Source organism: Triticum dicoccoides, chromosome 2A (assembly GCF_002162155.2).
Source record: "Triticum dicoccoides isolate Atlit2015 ecotype Zavitan chromosome 2A, WEW_v2.0, whole genome shotgun sequence".
Taxonomy (NCBI): Eukaryota; Viridiplantae; Streptophyta; class Magnoliopsida; order Poales; family Poaceae; genus Triticum; species Triticum dicoccoides.
This window is the reverse complement of record NC_041382.1, coordinates 577,705,728-577,725,167: the sequence shown is the minus strand read 5'-3', so window position 1 is coordinate 577,725,167 and position 19,440 is coordinate 577,705,728. Positions and strand designations below refer to the sequence as shown.

The window sequence follows — 19,440 nt, the reverse complement described above, 5'->3', positions numbered from 1 at the left end:
AGACGGAAACAGAGAAGGGTAACGCCGCCGCGCCGCCGTCGAGGAATCCGGCCCGGTTCTACTTGTAGTTGCAGCGGCAGTGCAGGGGCTTCGCGGTGTGCTTGAGGTGGTGCTGGAGGAGGAGGAGCCGACCTCTCGGACTCGGAGGAAGCCGAGGAGGGCTCTGTTCAGTTCCGTTCTGTTCTTTGAAGTAGAGACTGATCTGATTCTGATCTCGTGGTGCTCTCCGGTCGCACCTGTGGGGATCTCGTGGTGCTCTACTTTATCATACGGCAGAGATTGCTGATTTGCGATGCTGGATGCGTGGATTGTCGAACTGCTGCAGTATCTGATGGTGCAGGTGCAGCGTTCAGGTTCAGTACCGATGTCTGATGCATCGCGCCTCGTTGGAAGAAATATTACTGGTGGGGGTGGATCACAGAAGACGTTTCAGTATGCTGGACGTTCTATCTGCTAGTGGAAATGCTTATTCAGAACTCCTCTGTTCAGCCTCCAGGAGTCCAGGTTGCCGTTTGCTTGCAGTGCCATAAAACTGACAGCTACAGGTTTCAGTGTGGCGTGATGAATCCCAGTGTTTCTCGCAGGAAACTGTCGATTGGCAGAATCGATTGCATTCTGCCAATCTGAATATCTGATCATGATTGGACATGTTGTCACCAAGTGCATGTTGGTTAAATCACTGGCTCTTCAGATCAATCAATGGGCATGCTCTGCTTTAAGCTCCTCTTTCTTCAGAAACAGAGGGTAAAATAGAGATTGATGATCTGTATTTGTCTCTGGCCACACACGTTGAAAATAGAAATGCAGGGCAAAAGATCTGCAAACAAGTGCTAATCTATCAAATTTATCAGAATTTGTGAACATGACCATTCTTCACTAGTTGGCTTTAAATCTGTTTACCGCAGTTAATATCCTATGACTGAACCTAGAAATTCAGATAGATGTCTCTGTGTGTACAAATCCGTTCATATACTCCCATTTAGTTTAGTTGCTACATTGTGAATCTAAAAAAGGAAGATAGCTTTTTGTTGAGACAAGTGGGATCTGTACCATACATCATTAATTAAATTCTTTGTCTGTTAGGCATCAAACGATGCTTCCAAAAATAGATTTATCTCACACGTTTCTACTTCAGGCCATTCATTGTTACTGGCAAGATAATTGCTACGATGATAAGAAACGGGGAATTGGTTCCAGAAGCAGGGATGGAGTGCCCAAACTGCGAACATCGCATTGATAATAGTGATGTAAGTACCATTAACTATTTAATATGACTGCTTCATTTACTTTTATGCATGGTTCTCTAGTAGTTATCTTTTCGCCCATTAAAATCTAGTGCATAAAGTTCAACCTTGATCTTCACAAATGCATTAGGTCCAAACAAAACATCAGATGCAACACCAGTACTCCATGGATTACTTGATAAGTACTTCATTCATGCACATACAATTTGTTTTTAAATTGATGGGCTCTGGTTAAAACCTAGCTGCATGGCAAATGACATGTAGTAAGTAATAGTTTCATTGTATCCGTTATTGCACTTGATAAGCTTGTTCAAACATTATGTTCTAAACTACATAGTAGATGCTTAATTTGTAACCTCGCCATTATGAGCAGGCAAATATAAACCAGAATGGTGGTCCTTCAGTTAATACAACAAATCAATGCATGTTGTTTATCCAGGCAAGTAAGAACCTGTTTTTATGGTCATATGGTATAAAACATTGTATGTTGTCTCGCATTAGAAGAACTCTGAAAAGATGCAGAAGTTTACAAAGCAAAACGAAACAAAACAAAAGCCAATGCTAGCAAAACCGAAAAAATAAGGCAAAAACAGGCAAACTGCAAACTTCTACAACTTCTGGATATTGCCTTGTACTCCCTCTGTTCCTAATACTGTAATATATCTCATTCTAGCTTGCAAATTTTGTTCTAAATACATGTCATTCTACAATTCGGGAGATAACTCTGCACCACCCTTTTTCTCATTTGCTATTTCAGTGTCACTTAATACTAATAACTAAACTAAAACTTCCTGCAAAAACGAACACACACACACACACACCATCCAGACAACAATATGTGACCCTCTGTTTCCAAATAGTGGTATCGTGGTCTTTTCATCCTCTTGGTTAAAGTGAGAAATGCTAAACCCTCATGTCTTCATATTGCAGGTTTCATCACAGTGGCCAGGACTCCCTATTGGTGTTAAATTTGATCCAACGGATCTTGAACTGCTTGGACATTTAGAAGGCAAGATTGGCAGGGCAATGTCCCATGTACTAATAGATGATTTTATTCCAACCATAGAGATGGCGGAAGGAATCTGCTACACACATCCGGAAAATCTCCCTGGTACATGATTCTTGTTTTGGAATTGTTATCAGGGCTTTCTGAATTAGAAAGTTAGCTCATACTATGCAGAGTAAGTGTTCGTTAGCTAATTCATATACATCTGCAGGTGTCAGATTAGACGGGGTCGCCAGTCATTTCTTCCACAAAATATGTAATGCCTATGATGTTGGCACGCGCAAGCGTCGCAAGATTAGCAACAGCGACTACAATGTTTGTGATGAGCATCTCAGATGGCACAAGACTGGAAAATCCAGACATATCTTAGATAATAATGGTGACATAAAAGGGTGGAAGAAAATAATGGTTCTTAGGAAAGGAGGTTACAAGGCAGAAAAGACTAACTGGACGATGCATCAGTATCACCTTGGGGTAGATGAAAATGAAAAGGATGGGGAGCTTGTTGTTTGCAAAGTCTTCTTTCAGTTGCCGTCAGAGAAAGCTGGGCAGTCTGTAATGTTCGCTGTTGATGAAGAATCCGATTCATTTGCTGTGAAAATCGATCCTACAACCCCAATGACATACGCTCCGCAGCCTTGTCGCCCAAACGGTAGTCCATCCGAAACCGAGCAGAATCAGGTAAATCTTCATTCACCAATGAAACTATCATCAACTTTGTGGAAGGTTTTGTCTAACTTTATGGACCATGCGAAGCTTCAGTCTATCTATATCTGTGTACACCGATAAACTCTGTTTATAGGACTGTAGGGTATTGACTTGAACAAAGCCTTGCAATACTAGGATCCCTCCGTCTGAACAATTCCTTCCTCAACTGTAGGTTTTATGTAGTACAGATGCTATACTGCACAAAAATAACTAGGTACTCCTACTAGACAGGAGAATTTTCTCTGCTTGCAAGAGTGCATCCAGCAGTCTCACAAATAGTACATGAGAAGCTGTCAAGTCCTTATAAAGATCCATCCATAGCAAGTTAGAGTAGTATATTATCAAGCCTTCTGATTCCTTCACTACCAGATTCAACACATAATCGATCCTGATCACTACTCCCTCCGTTCCAAAATAGATGATCCAACTTTGTACTAGGGAGTACAATAAAACGTTGTAAACTGTTATAATAACTCCTTCATTTCACTGTTATTCATGTTACGTGACAGGAGGAGGAAGAGTTCCGCCAGTCAGCTGTTCGGGGAGCCACCGAATGGCTTGCTGGAACCTCGTCGCACGCCGTTGATGACGTAGCGCTGCCTGCCCTGGATGAACACCCGTCACGCGGCGGAACCCCGGACGCCGCCTACCCTGAGAAGCAGCATCTGCCTCTTGTTGACACGGACGCGCTCCAAGGGTTCCCTGACCTCGGAACGTCTCCGCATTTCTCCTCTCTGGCCGTAAGTGCCGCCGCGTTCATCATGCAGTTTATGGCAGGACATGCAGTTTCGTTTCCCGGTGCATGTTTGTCATGGCTCATCTCCTTCTTTCGTATGTGTTTATGGCAGGACATGCAGTTTGACTCGCTGGATTGCTTCAACAGCTGGCTGGACCGCATGTAGCATTGCGCATAGAGGAGGTTTTTCTTTTTCCCTTTCGAAACAGAGGCAAAAGTCATCGAGGAGGGGTTCTCAAGTGGGGGCGCAACGCGAAGATGCTGTTTTTCTAGTGATGTATGTTGTACTATATCTGTGTACGAGTGATGAATCTCCGAGAAAATTTTGTATATGATCCTGCAGCTGCTGATGAACGTAGCTCTGCTATGTTGACCGTTTAGTGGTAGCAGACTTTTTTTCTTGGCCAACTTAGGAGCACCGCTCCAAATTTCATATCCATGAAACTGACGAACAACAGCCAGTCAGTCCCTCAAAAGGGTTTGAAACTTATTAGTACTCCCTCTGTACATTAGTTAGTTACTAGGCTTTGGTTTTTCTGTGTTTTTTTACTTTTCTTAAGCGTCTACTGTTCATTTATTACATCGACATCAGTGAACAGTAGCAGAGAACGGCAAATGAATGTGAACAGTACCCACATGAACATTATCTCCGGTGAACAGTGCCCTTGAATAATCTGATTTTTTTTGTTTTTGTTTTTTAGCTTCCACTTGAGTAAAAATACGCATGTTGTTAAACAAAAGTTGATATTTTTTTTACACATCATTTCTCTCCTCCACCATCGTGTTCTTATATAGAGGGTTAAGATTTAAGATTTTTCAACACATCATTTTTCTCCACCGGCGTATCGATGCAGAGCTGTCTCAATCGTCTCCAGATCCTTTTCGGTGATAGTGTTGCCGAGGCACAAAACAGTAGGCCAGAACAGTATATTTGCACAGTAATCTGTGGGGAAAATAAGTTTACCATACTAAAGCGGGAAGGCTTTAGTTTCTTTTTTCTTTTTACCTTTTTAAGCTTTTACTGTTTGTTTATTACATCGATATTTGTGAACAGTAGCACGTGTGAATAGAAAATGGATGCCACAGTACCCCACACATGAACAATACCGTTTGAACAGTGCTCTCGAATAATCTGATATTTCTTTAGCTTTTTTAGCTTCTACTAGCAAAAGAGCCCATGCGTTGCAACGGGAGAGAAAACATAACACACGCTCTTAACTCAACAACCATCACTCAAGACCATAATAAGTCCATCTTCTTTATTTTTGCGAGGCATCATATTTGTGTTGCCGCTTATCCTCCTTCTCGCCCTCACCGGCGATGGCCACGGCGTTTACACAAAACAACAAAAAATGTGTGTTGAATATGGTTAATCCTAAGGCATCTCTCCCTCCCTCGATCTTCCATCTCCCTCTCTCTCTCTCCCTCTCTCTCTCTCTCTCTCGCTTGCTTTCTCTCACTCACGCGATTAGAAATCTGTTGTTTTCCCCTGCGACATTTTTTAGAGGTATGCATGTGTAGTTATCGATATTTTCTTTTCCGTATATGGTTACAGTGGGGTGTTTATTTGCAATCCGGATCGCCGCCGGTATGAAAAAAAAACGAATCTTGCGCTATAAATTATAAGTTTACTTCCATAACAATATTTAACAGGTAAAATTAACATCATATTTAGATTCCACACATTTTTTAAATAAAATTTCATATATAATATGTTAAAATCGAAGTTACGGTTTAAAAGATATAGATAATTTAGAAAATCATTTGGTTTGACTCAAAAAATATTCCAAAATAATATTTAAAAATACTTAACAGGTAAAAATAATCTCATATTCATATTCTACATATTTTTCTAATCAAATTTAATATATAACATGTTCAAATCGGAGTTACGGTTTAAAAGATATGGATTATTTTAAAAAGCATTTGTTTGACATGATAATAATCCGCGGATGAATTACCTAAAACATCAGGGTTTTTTTTCAAAAAATGTAAAATAACGGTTCGGGCGTGACTTAAATCCAGACGGCGGGTTGATTTCAAGAAAAGACAGGGACTTTTGTGTAAAATACAAAAATAATGATTCATTTTAACTTAAAACAGGACTGCGGGTTGAATTATCTGAAATAGAGGGACTTTTCTGAAAAATACCATGATGGACGAAAGAAATCCAATTTGCTTTATTATTAGGTAAAGATAAAGACTGGAGAAAAACTACGCGCATTGTTAAATAAAAATAGTTGTTTGTGGTTCGTACTTTACTATTGTGATGAATCATTACTAGATTATGAGAAGTTATATAACGAATAGTTGCTGCAATAATAACGAACATGATGCTATCATGTCCGTATTTTGTTTTATCGACACCTCTCTCTCTAAACATGCGGTCATGATTATTGAGGATAAGCGAGGTCTAAGATTGGAGGAGTTGATACGTCCATTTCGCATCATGTTTTTCTACTGTTATTTATAATGTTTTTGGTCATCATTTCATTTTATGATGCAATTCTAATGTCTTTTCTCTCTTAACTTGCAAGATTTATATGGAGAGGAAAATTACAGGTAGCTGGAATTCTGGACCTAAAAAGCTACAACAGATATAGCTATTCTTGTTGGGAAACATAGTAGAAAAAATATCATCCTACGCTCACCCAGGAACAATATGAAGATGCATAACGGGTTTGGATCAACGATTATTACCGAATCCGAGAGTGTAGCGGAAGTAGATGAGTTGGTGTAGATTGTACTTGAAGTCCCTCAAACGTCAATGATGATCCCGCGAATCACCCTCGAACGATCCCTCGAACGAAAGACCGAAAGCATGACCTCTCTACTTGGTCGCAAGCATTCGGTCTTCACGATCGGGCAGCGCTTCGCCATCTAGAGCTAATTGTCATCGAAGAATTAGAGGGAGAAGATTAGAACTACACATGGCTTCTAATTATGAGGATTAAAAGTGGCTAGGGCTTACTCTAATTAGTCAATTAGGACCAACAAGAATTAGAACTAGGTCAACTAAAGGGCCCTCCAAAACTTGTGTATCCAATAAAGCAAAATCCCCTAGTATATATAGATTAGAGGGGAGGGAGAGGGCAGCCATCAAGGAAGGAAAAGTGTTGGGGAACGCAGTATTTCAAAAATTTCCTACGATCACGTAAGATCTATCTAGAAGATGCATAGCAACGAGAGAGGAGAGTGTGTCTACGTATCCTCGTAGACCAAAAGCGGAAGCGTTAAGTAACGCAGTTGATGTAGTCAAACGTCTTCGCGATCCAACTGATCAAGTACTGAACGCACAACACCTCCGCGATCTGCACACGTTCAAGTCGGTGACGTCCCTCGTACTCTTGATCTAGTTGAGGCCGAGGGAGAGTTTCGTCAGCATGACGGCGTGATGACGGTGATGATGAAGTTACCAACGCAGGGCTTCGCCTAAGAACTACAACGATATGACCGAAGTGGAAATCTATGGAGGGGACACCACACACGACTAAGACAACTGTCAACTTGTGTGTTCTAGGGTGCCCCTGCCCCCGTAAATAAAGGAGCAAGGGGGAGGCTGACCGGTGATACGTCCATTTTGCATCATGCTTTTATATCGATATTTATTGCATTATGAGCTGTTATTACACATTATGTCACAATACTTATGCCTATTCTCTCTTATTTTACAAGGTTTACATAAAGAGGGAGAATGCTGGCAGCTGGGATTCTGGGCTGGAAAAGGAGCAAATATTAGAGACCTATTCTGCACAGCTCCAAAAGTCCTGAACTTCACAGAAGACGTTTTCAGAATATATAAAAAATACTCATCGGAAGAATTTCACCAGGGGGCCACACCCTGCCCACGAGGGTGGGGGCGCGCCCATGGGCCCCCTGGTGGCCCTCCGGTGGCCATCTTCTGCTATATGAAGTCTTTCGATGGGAAAAAACCAGAAGCCATCTTCTCGGACGAAACTCCGCCGCCACGAGGCGGAACCTTGGCGGAACCAATCTAGGGCTCCGGCGGAGCTGTTCTGCCGGGGAAACTTCCCTCCGGGAGGGGGAAATCATCGCCATCGTCATCACCAACGCTCCTCTCATCAGGAGAGGGCAATCTCCATCAACATCTTCATCAGCACCATCTCCTCTCAAAACCCTAGTTCATCTCTTGTATCCAATTCTTGTGTTCAAGTCCGGGATTGGTGTTAGTAGGTTGCTAGTAGTGTTAATTACTCCTTGTAGTTGATGCTAGTTGGTTTATTTGGTGGAAGATCATATGTTCAGATCCTATATGCATATTAATACCCCTCTGATTATGAACATGTTTATGCTTTGTGAGTAGTTACGTTTGTTCCTTAGGACATGGGAGAAGTCTTGCTATTAGTAGTCATCTGAATTTGGTATTCGTTCGATATTTTGATGAGATGTATGTTGTCTCTCCTCTAGTGGTGTTATGTGAACGTCGACTACATAACACTTTACCATTGTTTGGGCCTAGAGGAAGGCATTGGGAAGTAATAAGTAGATGATGGGTTGCTAGAGTGACAGAAGCTTAAACCCTAGTTTATGTGTTGCTTCGTAAGGGGCTGATTTGGATCCATATGTTTCATGCTATGGTTAGGTTTACCTTAATAATTTTGTTGTAGTTGCGGATGCTTGCAATAGAGGTTAATCATAAGTGGGATGCTTGTCCAAGTAAGGGCAGCACCCAAGCACCGGTCCACCCACATACCGAATTATCAAAGTACCAAACGCGAATCATATGAATGTGATGAAAACTAGCTTGACAATATTCCCATGTGTCCTCGGGAGCGCTTTTCTCTATATAAGAGTTTGTCCAGGATTGTCCTTTGCTACAAAAAGGATTGGGCCACCTTGCTGCACTTTTTTTACTTTTGTTACTTGTTGCTCGTTACCAATTATCCTATCACAAAACTATCTGTTACCACTTATTTCAGTACTTGCAGAGAATACCTTGCTGGAAACCGCTTATCATTTCCTTCTGCTCCTCGTTGAGTTCGACACTCTTACTTATCTAAAGTACTACGATAGACCCCCTGTACTTGTGGGTCATCAAGACTCTTTTCTGGCGCCGTTGCCGGGGAGTGAAGCGCCTTTGGTAGGTGGAATTTGGTAAGGAAAAATTTTATATAGTGTGCTGAAATTTACTGTCACTTGTTACTATGGAAAGTAATCCTCTGAGGGGCTTGTTCGGGGTATCTTCACCCCGACCAGTAGAGCAAAGAGTTGCTCCTCAACCTACTGAAAATGAAAATGAAAATGAAAATGAAATTTTTTGCTTTGAAATTCCTTCGGGTATGATAGAAAAACTGCTAGCTAATCCTTTTATAGGAGATGGAACAAAGCATCCTGATGAGCATCTAATATATGTAGATGAAGTTTGTGGATTATTTAAGCTTGCAGGTATACCCGGAGATGTTGTTAAGAAGAAGGTCTTCCCTTTATCTTTGAAGGGAGATGCATCGACATGGTATAGGCTATGTGATGATATGGGGTCATGGAACTACAAACGATTGAAATTGGAATTTCATCAGAAGTTTTATCCTATGCATCTTGTTCATCGTGATCGTAATTATATATATAATTTTTGGCCTCGCGAAGGAGAAAGCATCGCTCAAGCTTGGGGGAGGCTTAAATCAATGTTATATTCATGCCCCAATCATGAGCTCTCAAGAGAAATGATTATTCAAAAAATTTATGCTCGACTTTCTGATAACAATCGCACCATGCTTGATACTTCTTGTGCTGGCTCTTTTATGATGAAGACTATTGAATTCAAATGGTATTTATTGGAAAGAATTAAACACAACTCTAAAGATTGGGACCTCGACAAAGGTAAGGAGTCAGGTATGACACCTAGGTTTGATTGTGTTAAATCTTTTATGGATACCGATGTTTTCCGTAAATTTAGCACTAAATATGGACTTGACTCTGAAATAGTAGCTTCTTTATATGAATCTTTTGCTACTTATGTTGATCTCCCCAAGGAGAAGTGGTTTAAATATCATCCTCCCATAGAAGTAAAAGTAGCTGCACCAATTAAAGTTGAAGAAAAGACTATCACTTATAATGATCCTATTGTTCCTACTTCTTATGTTGAGAAACCACCTTTTCCTGTTAGGATAAAGGATCATGCTAAAGCTTCAACTGTGGTTTGTAAAAGCAATATTAAAACTTATACACCTCCTGAGCAAGTCAACGTTGAACCTAATATTGATATTGTTAAAGATCTCTTGTCTGATAATATTGATCGGCATGTTATTCATTTCCTTGATGAGACTGCTAGAATTGCTAAATCTTGTGCTAAAGATAAAAACAGACCTGTGGTAGGCATGCCTGTTATTTCTGTTAAAATAGGAGATCATTGTTATCATGGCTTATGTGTTATGGGTGCTAGTGCTAGTGCAATACCTTACACCTTATATAAAGAAATTATGCATGATATTGCACCTGCTGAGATAGAAGATATTGATGTCACAATTAAACTTGCCAATAGAGATACTATTTCACCTATGGGAATTGTTAGAGATGTTGAAGTCTTGTGTGGGAAAACTAAATATCCTGCTGATTTTCTTGTTCTTGGTTCCCCACAAGATAGCTTTTGTCCCATTATATTTGGTAGACCCTTCTTGAACACAGTTAATGCTAAGATAGATTACAAAAAGGATGTTGTTACTATCGGTTTAGATGATATGTCTCATGAATTTAATTTCTCTAAATTTAGTAGACAACACCGTGAAGAAGAATTACCTAGTAAGGATGAAATTATTGGTCTTGCTTCTATTGCCGTACCTCTTAGTGATCCTTTAGAACAATATTTGCTAGACCATGAAAATGATATGTTTATGAATGAAAGAAGGGAAATAGATGAAGTATTCTTTAAACAGGAACCTATTCTGAAACACAATTTGCCTATTGAAATCCTAGGGGATCCTCCTCCACCCAAGGGTGATCCCGTGTTTGAGCTTAAACTGTTTCCTGATACTCTTAAATATGCTTATCTTGATGAGAAAAAGATATATCCTATTATTATTAGTGCTAACCTTTCAGAACATGAAGAAGAGAGATTATTGAAAACTCTAAAGAAGCACCGTGCTGCTATTGGGTATACTCTTGATGATCTTAAGGGCATTAGTCCCACTCTATGTCAACATAAAGTAAATTTGGAAGAAGATGCTAAACCAGCTCGTGATCATCAACGACGGCTGAATCCTAAAATGAAAGAAGTGGTAAGAAAGGAAATACTAAAGCTCCTTGAGGCAGGTATAATCTATCCCATTGCTGATAGTCAGTGGGTAAGTCCTGTCCATTGTGTCCCTAAGAAGGGAGGTATTACTGTCGTTCCTAATGATAAAGATGAATTGATCCCTCAAAGAATTATTACAGGTTATAGGATGGTAATTGATTTCCGCAAATTAAATAAGGCCACTAAAAAGGATCATTACCCCTTACCTTTTATCGATCAAATGCTAGAAAGATTATCCAAACATACACATTTTTGCTTTCTGGACGGTTATTATGATTTCTCTCAAATACCTGTGTCAGCTAAGGATCAATCAAAGACTACTTTTACTTGCCCTTTTGGTACTTTTGCTTATAGACGTATGCCTTTTGGTTTATGTAATGCACCTGCTACCTTGATGTCTACTACACAACCTTCTTCTTGTAGACGTTGTTGGGCCTCCAAGTGCAGTGGTTTGTAGGACAGTAGCAAATTTCCCTCAAGTGGATGACCTAAGGTTTATCAATCCGTAGGAGGCGTAGGATGAAGATGGTCTCTCTCAAGCAACCCTGCAACCAAATAACAAAGAGTCTCTTGTGTCCCCAACACACACAATACAATGGTAAATTGTATAGGTGCACTAGTTCGACGAAGAGATGGTGAAACAAGTGGTATATGGATAGTAGATAATAGTTTTTATAATCTGAAATTATAAAAACAGCAAGGTAACGAATGATAGAAGTGAGCGTAAACGGCATTGCAATGATAGGAAATAAGGCCTAGGGTTCATACTTTCGCTAGTGTAAGTTCCCTCGACAATAATATCATAATTGGATCACATAACTATCCCTCAACATGCAACAAAGAGTCACTCCAAAGTCACTAATAGCGGAGAACGAACGAGGAGATTATGGTAGGGTACGAAACCACCTCAAAGTTATTCTTTCCAATCAACCCGTTGGGCTATTCCTATAAGTGTCACAAACAGCCCTAGAGTTCATAGTAGAATAACACCTTAAGACACAAATCAATCAAAACCCTAATGTCACCTAGATACTCCAATGTCACCTCAAGTATCCGTGGGCATGATTATACGATATGCATCACACAATGTCAGATTCATCTATTCAACCAACACAAAGGACCTCAAGGAGTGCCCCAAAGTTCCTACCAGAGACTCTATGTCTAAGACTCCCTAAGGTAGACACATCCATCTTCCTCCAATGGTGATTAAACCAAGGCAATGGAGACCAAAGCTCTGATACCACTTGTAGGATCTAGAAGTAGATGTGTCTAGAGGGGGGGGGGTGATTAGACACTTAGTGCTAAAGTTGCAATTTTTAGGCTTTTTTGGTTTGAGTGGAGTTTTAGGCACAATTTCAACATACACAATACATATCAAGCAAGCATGCAAAGAGTATATGAGCAGCGGAATGTAAAGCATGCAACTTGCAAGAATGTAAGGGGAAGGGTTTGGAGAATTCAAACGCAATTGGAGACACGGATGTTTTTCCCGTGGTTCAGATAGGTGGTGCTATCCTACATCCACGTTGATGGAGACTTCAACCCACGAAGGGTAACGGTTGCGCGAGTCCACGGAGGGATCCACCCACGAAGGTTAATGGTTGCACGAGTCCACGGAGGGCTCCACCCACGAAGGGTCCACGAAGAAGCAACCACCCACGAAGGGTCCACGAAGAAGCAACCTTGTCTATCCCACCATGGCCATCGCCCACGAAGGACTTGCCTCACTAGCGGTAGATCTTCACGAAGTAGGCGATCTCCTTGCCCTTACAAACTCCTTGGTTCAACTCCACAATCTTGTCGGAGGCTCCCAAGTAACACCTAGCCAATCTAGGAGACACCACTCTCCAAGAAGTAACAAATGGTGTGTAGGTAATGAACTCCTTGCTCTTGTGCTTCAAATGATAGTCTCCCCAACACTCAACTCTCTCTCATAGGATTTGGATCTGGTGGAAAGAAGGTTTGAGTGGAAAGCAACTTGGGGAAAGCTAGAGATCAAGATTCATATGGTAGGAATGGAATATCTTGGCCTCAACACATGAGTAGGTGGTTCTCTCTCAGAACATATGAGTTGGAATTTTGTATGTGTTCTGATGGCTCTCTCCACGGATGAAGAGGAGGTGGAGGGATATATATAGCCTCCACACAAAATCCAACCGTTACACACAGTTTTCCAATCTCGGTGGGACCGAATCAACAAACTCGGTCGAACCGAAAAGGTAAATCTAGTGACCGTTAGAGATTTTCGGTGGGACTGAGATGCAACTCGGTAGGACCGATATGGTTAGGGTTTGGGCATAACGTAATCTCGGTGAGACCGATTACACAAACTCGGTGAGACCAAGTTTGGTAATAAGCTAACCAGAGAGTTGGTCAGGCAAACTCGATGGGACCGATTTGCTCTTTCGGTGAGACCGAAAAGTTACAAAAGGGAAACAAAGAGTTTACATTGCAATCTCGGTGGGACCGATTCGCTCTTTCAGTGAGACCGAAAAGTTACGAAAGGGAAACAGAGAGTTTGCAATCCCATCTCGGTGAGACCGAGATCCCTATCGGTAGAACCGAATTGCTAGGGTTTGGCAGTGGCTTATGACAAGTGAAACTCGGTGGCGCCGGATAGGAATAATCGGTAGGTCCGAGTTTGGCTTTGGGTTTAGGTCATATGTGGAAGTGGGAAAGTAGCTGAGGATTATGGAGCATATCATTAAGCACATGAAGCAAGAGGCTCATTAAGCAACACCTCATCCCTCCTTGATAGTATTGGCTTTTCCTATGGACTCAATGTGATCTTGGATCACTAAAATGTAAAATGAAGAGTCTTGAGCTTGAAGCTTTAGCCAATCCTTTGTCCTTAGCATCTTGAAGGAGTTCCCACAACCTTTAGTCCATGCCACTCCATTGTTGAGCTTATCTGAAACATGCTAGATAGAAATGTTAGTCCAACAAGAGATATGTTGTCATCAATTATCAAAACCACCTAGGGAGCACTTGTGCTTTCAATCTCCCCCTTTTTGGTAATTGATAGCAACATACATCAAAGCTTTAGATAAAGATATAAAGAACAGCAAGTAAAGCTTTGGAAGGACATGTAACAAGCATAGGCTCCCCCTACATGTATGCACTCATGTAAATATCAAATATAGAGGCATGTGAGAGCATAACCATGACAGAGTAGGCAATGTGTTACATGTATCTTGGCCATATGCATCAGAGCAAAAGATTATCAAGGAAAATACCTTCATGCTCATGAGTCCTTCTTGCAAACAGTATGTACATAAGCAAGAACTCCTCATACTCATGATTTTGATGCATATACTTACCTTGTGGTCTTGAGTTGGCTTAGGATGGAATGAACCTGCACAAACAAAGTTAGATAACACAGGTACATCCACTAGCCAGAGCAAACAAAAGAAACCACAAGAATACCAAGACTGGGATGACATGTAGAGAGTGAGTACAAGGTACCACATTGGATTCAACATGTCCCCAAGAATAAAGATATGCAATGAATTTGACTGATTTCTTTCCCTTAGGTGTCTTGCTCCCCCAGAATCTTACATGGTATATTGGGAGAAGATAAGGAACAGCAAATCAGAGCTGAAAGATACAAATGAACATGTCTTTCCCCCTAAAAAGACATGTGACATCTCTCCTCTTGAACATCAAGCATCAAGCATCTGGGACATCTGGGATCCTTGAGTATTCTCTCCCCCTGGAAGTCTCTCTCTCCCCCTTAATACTTTCTCTCTTGTAGGTTTGGTCCTTGAGACTTTTTCTCTCCCTTGATGTGATCTCTTTCTCCTACAAGCTTTGATGTGATCTCTCTCTCCCCCTTTGACATCAATTTCCAAGAAGGGCTTTCTGGAATCCGTCGTATAGGTTTGGTCCTTGAGACTCAGCACAAAGCAATGGATAAAACTGTGATGCTTGTAGAGGACAAGATTCATTGAGTAGAGCTGGATCAGAAGAAATATAGAACAAGTGGCAAACTATTTTTCCTGTTGCGAAGTCGGTGGCACCGAGTGGTATGTTTCGGTGGCACCGAAAAGATTCGGTTGGACCGAAAATTACAAGTCGGTGAAACCGAGTTCACACAGAGAAAAACACTTGTCACCTCAGCTCACTAGACATGTAGGATCTCACAAAGATTTGCAATGAATTACCTGAAGGATTTGCAAGGAATTAAATGCAGAAAATGCAGAACATAAACAGAAAGAAAAGAGAAGAGACTGAAAAATCTAGATGGAGTTTTTTTTTTGTTTTTGAAAAAGAGAAAGGAACTAAACATGCATGAGATACACACAAAAAGAACACAAGAGAACTTCATCTAGAGTTGGGCGGTGACATAGTCACCTATGTCAGAGTATATTGACTTAGGAGTCAAGTGAGAACACTTGATCATAGGTCATACTCATCGTTTAAGCTCAAAATGGGGTTACCATTTTTCGTTTAAGCATCTTGATGTATTCACATCTTGTTGAGTTGCTTTGACTCATGTCTTGGAGTAAAGCTTCTCTAAGATGGAATAACATACCTTGGGTGGTGGTGTGGTTCTTGCTCATGTAGTTGAACTTGTGTGGGTGCTCAAGGTTGATGTAGCTCATCAAGATTTGAGAGTACCACTTGGAGTTTGAGTTCATCTACCTACATGGGTTAGTTCTTGCAAGGAAGAGCACTTGTGTATCCAAAAATGACAATCATGAAGCTGAACATAGAATTTGTCAAAGGATATGTTTGAATGGTTTTGTGCTTCCTTGTCTTCAACCGCCATTGTGTAGAGACTTTGTGATGTAGAGATTGCTCAAGATGTGAGTGAGTCGCAATCTCATGGAATTAGATTCAACCAAGCACCTACATGGGTTAGACAACATGCAAGGTACAAATATATCCAAGACATAAGATAGTCATCATAAGAGATATATCATGGATTAGTCATAAGCTCATGTCTTGCATGTATCCAATGGAGTTTCTACTCCAAGTTCGAAGCATCAATGATGTTCAATTCACCTCTCAACCTGCAAAACACTTTCTCATCAAGAGGTTTAGTAAATATATCCGCTAATTGCTTATCGGTGCGAACATGCTTAAGATCAATGTCACCCTTAGCAACATGATCTCGAATGAAATGATGACGAACTTAATATGCTTAGTTCGAGAATGTTGTACAGGATTATGACCAATTTTGATAGCACTTTCATTGTCACAAAGCAGTGGAACATGTTTCACATAAATCCCATAATCTTTAAGAGTTTGGGTCATCCAAAGTAATTGAGCACAACATGAACCAGCGGCAATGTATTCCGCTTCGGCGGTGGATAAGGATACCGAGTTTTGTTTCTTGGAAGACCAAGACACAAGAGATCTACCAAGAAATTGACAAGTACCCGAAGTGGACTTTCTATCAACCTTGTCTCCGGCATAATCCGAGTCGGAATAGCCAACAAGATCAAAAGAAGACCTCTTAGGATACCAAATGCCAAAATTTGGTGTATGGATTAAATATCTCACTATCCTTTTCACAGCCTTAAGATGACATTCTTTAGGAGCATCTTGATATCGTGCACACATGCACACACTTAGCATAATATCGGGACATGAAGCACATAGGTATAACAATGAACCAATCATAGAGCGATAAACCTTTTGATCAACCGGTTCACCATCTTTGGTCAAATCTTTATGTCCACTAGTAGGCATGGGTGTAGACATACCTTTGCATTCTTGCATATTGAACTTCTTGAATAAGTCCTTGGTGTACTTCGTTTGAGAGACAAATGTACCTTCCTTAGTTTGCTTGATTTGCAAACCAAGAAAGAATTTGAGTTCACTCATCATAGACATCTCAAACTTCTCTGATATTAGCTTTCCAAACTTTTCACTAAAGAGAGGGTTAGTTGAACCAAATATGATATCATCGACATAATTTGGCATACAAATAGTTCTCCATTAACCCTTTTAGTAAAAAGAGTAGAATCAATTTTACCAATTTCAAAACCACTTGTAATAAGGAACTTGGTCAAGCATTTATACCATGCTCTAGGAGCTTGTTTAAGACCATAAAGAGCTTTGTGAAGTTTGTAAACATGATTTGGTTTCTTAGGATTGATAAAGCCGGGAGGTTGTTTGACATAAACTTCCTCCTCTATTTCACCATTTAGAAAAGCACTTTTAATGTCCATTTGGTACAAGGTGATATTATGGTGATTAGCATAGGCAAGTAAGATGCGAATGGACTCAAGTCTAGCAACGGGAGCATATGTCTCACCATAGTCCATACCTTCGACTTGTGTGTACCCTTGGGCGACGAGACGTGCTTTGTTGCGAACCACTTGTCCATCTTCATCTTGCTTGTTGCGAAACACCCATTTGGTACCAATGATGTTGTGGTTGTTGTCGGGCTTCTCAACCAATGTCCAAACTTGGTTTCTCTCAAAATTGTGTAGCTCTTCATGCATAGCGTTTATCCAATCCGGATCTTCCAATGTTCTTCAACCTTCATAGGTTCAATTCTAGAGATGAATGAATAGTTTTCACAAAAGTTAGCTAAACGAGTTTTTGAGCGAGTGATTCTCCCGGTTTGTATATCATTGAGGATTTGCTCGACGGGATGATCTTTGGCAATTCTTGCTCGAACTCGTGAGAGCTTTTGCTTGGGTCTTCGTTGAACATCTTATTCATCTTGTTCTTCTTCTTGGCCTTCTTCATTGTTGACGTCGTCGTTCTCTTGTCGTGGTGGAGAAAGAGGTTGTTGATGTTCGTCTTGATGCATTTCCTTGTCTTCTTCATCTTGGTGTGTCCCACTTGTGGATGCTTCCGTGTCGATTCTTGGTTCACCTTGTCGTGAAGTAGAAGCTTCCACTTGGACGGATGAAGTACTCTCCTTCACCTCCGTTGGACGAATTTTGCCAATGGACAAGTCTTGGATTGCTTCTGAAGGGTCTTTGTCTCCTACATCAATTGGCAATTGCTCTACTTGCGAGCCATTAGATTCATCAAACTTCACATCTACCGTCTCTTCAACCTTTCGGGTGAAATTGTTGTAGACACGGTAAGTGTGAGAGTTTGAGCCATAACCAAGTAGAAAACCTTCATGAGATTTAGGAGCAAACTTTGAACGACGATGCTTATCAAGAATGTAGCACTTTGAGCCGAATACTCGAAAGTATCCAACTTGGGGTTTGTCACCGGTGAGAAGCTCGTATGCCGTCTTGCCGAGTAGCTTGTGAAGATATAAGCGATTTGTTGCGTGACAAGCTGTCTCAACCGCTTCTGCCCAAAAGTGCTTCAGCGTCTTGTATTCATCAAGCATCATTCTTGCCATTTCGATGAGCGTCCGGTTCTTCCTCTCAACAACTCCATTTTGTTGAGGTGTGTACGTAGCCGAGAACTCATGTGAAATCCCTTCTTCGTCAAGAAAGGTGTCCACATTTGCGTTCTTGAACTCCGTTCCGTTGTCACTCCGAACCTTCTTGATCTTCACGTCAAACTGATTTTGGGCCTTCCTAGCGAAGTTTCTGAAGATCTTCTGGACCTGCAACTTGTCATTAAGAAAGAACACCCACGTAAATCTTGAAAAATCATCAACTATAACTAGACCAAAAGAATTTCCACCGAGACTCTTGTAGGCGTTGGGACCAAAAAGATCCATATGAAGTAGCTCGAGTGGCCTTCTTGTGGTCATGATGTTCTTCACGGGATGCCTTCCTCCAACCTGTTTACCTGCTTGACAAGCACTGCAAAGTCTATCCTTATCAAATATGACATCGTTAACTCCAAGGATATGATTTCCTTTAATAAGCTTGTCAAGGTTTCTCATGCCAACGTGACCTAGTCGTCTATGCCACAACCAACCTTTTGAGGATTTAGCAACAAAGCAAGTTTTAGGTTGTGCCTTTTTAGAGAAATCGACAATGTAAAGATCACCTCTACGCATACCGGTAAAGACCATTTTATGATTGTCTCGACGAAATACTTGGCAATCTACCTCAGTAAATAGGACATTCAAACCGAAATCAGCAAGTCTAGATACTGAAAGTAAGTTGTAGCCGAGAGATTCAATGAGCATGACATTTTGAATGGAACTATCATGTGAGATGGCCACCTTACCAAGGCCAACCACTTTACCCTTTGAATTATCACCAAAGGTGACATATTTTCGAGGGCCGTCATTTTCAGCAAGCTCACGAAACATCTCTTCATGTTCGGTCATATGATCAGTACATCCACTATCAAGAACCCATTCCTTTCCTCCTGATTCATATCCCCGAAGATTTGCCATAAGACCAAAATGTCTCATTGCATCATCAAGATCGAAGTCACTATCATCATCATCATCATCATCATAGTATCCATGTTCATCATGATCTTGTGACTCATCATTTCCTAGAGAGGGTAATTCATTAGATAAATGATCATCAAAGTGGTCACTTTTATGAATTCTTATAGCTTCGAATATGATATCACTAATGATTCCAACATCTCCTTTAGCATGCTTAAG

At 40.8% G+C, this 19,440-nt stretch overlaps 1 protein-coding gene across 1 annotated transcript in view; it reads left to right on the top strand.

Moving 5' to 3' along the window:
- LOC119357972 overlaps positions 1 to 4,005 on the top strand; it is a 19,152-nt gene extending 15,147 nt beyond the window's left edge. Inside the window, exons 2-6 of the mRNA XM_037624722.1 lie at positions 1,110 to 1,247; positions 2,175 to 2,355; positions 2,462 to 2,931; positions 3,468 to 3,698; positions 3,807 to 4,005. Coding sequence (XP_037480619.1) covers positions 1,110 to 1,247; positions 2,175 to 2,355; positions 2,462 to 2,931; positions 3,468 to 3,698; positions 3,807 to 3,860 — 1,074 coding nt within the window. The 3' untranslated portion in view covers positions 3,861 to 4,005. The remainder of the gene's footprint in view (positions 1 to 1,109; positions 1,248 to 2,174; positions 2,356 to 2,461; positions 2,932 to 3,467; positions 3,699 to 3,806) is intronic.
- The last annotated feature ends 15,435 nt before the right edge of the window (positions 4,006 to 19,440 follow it).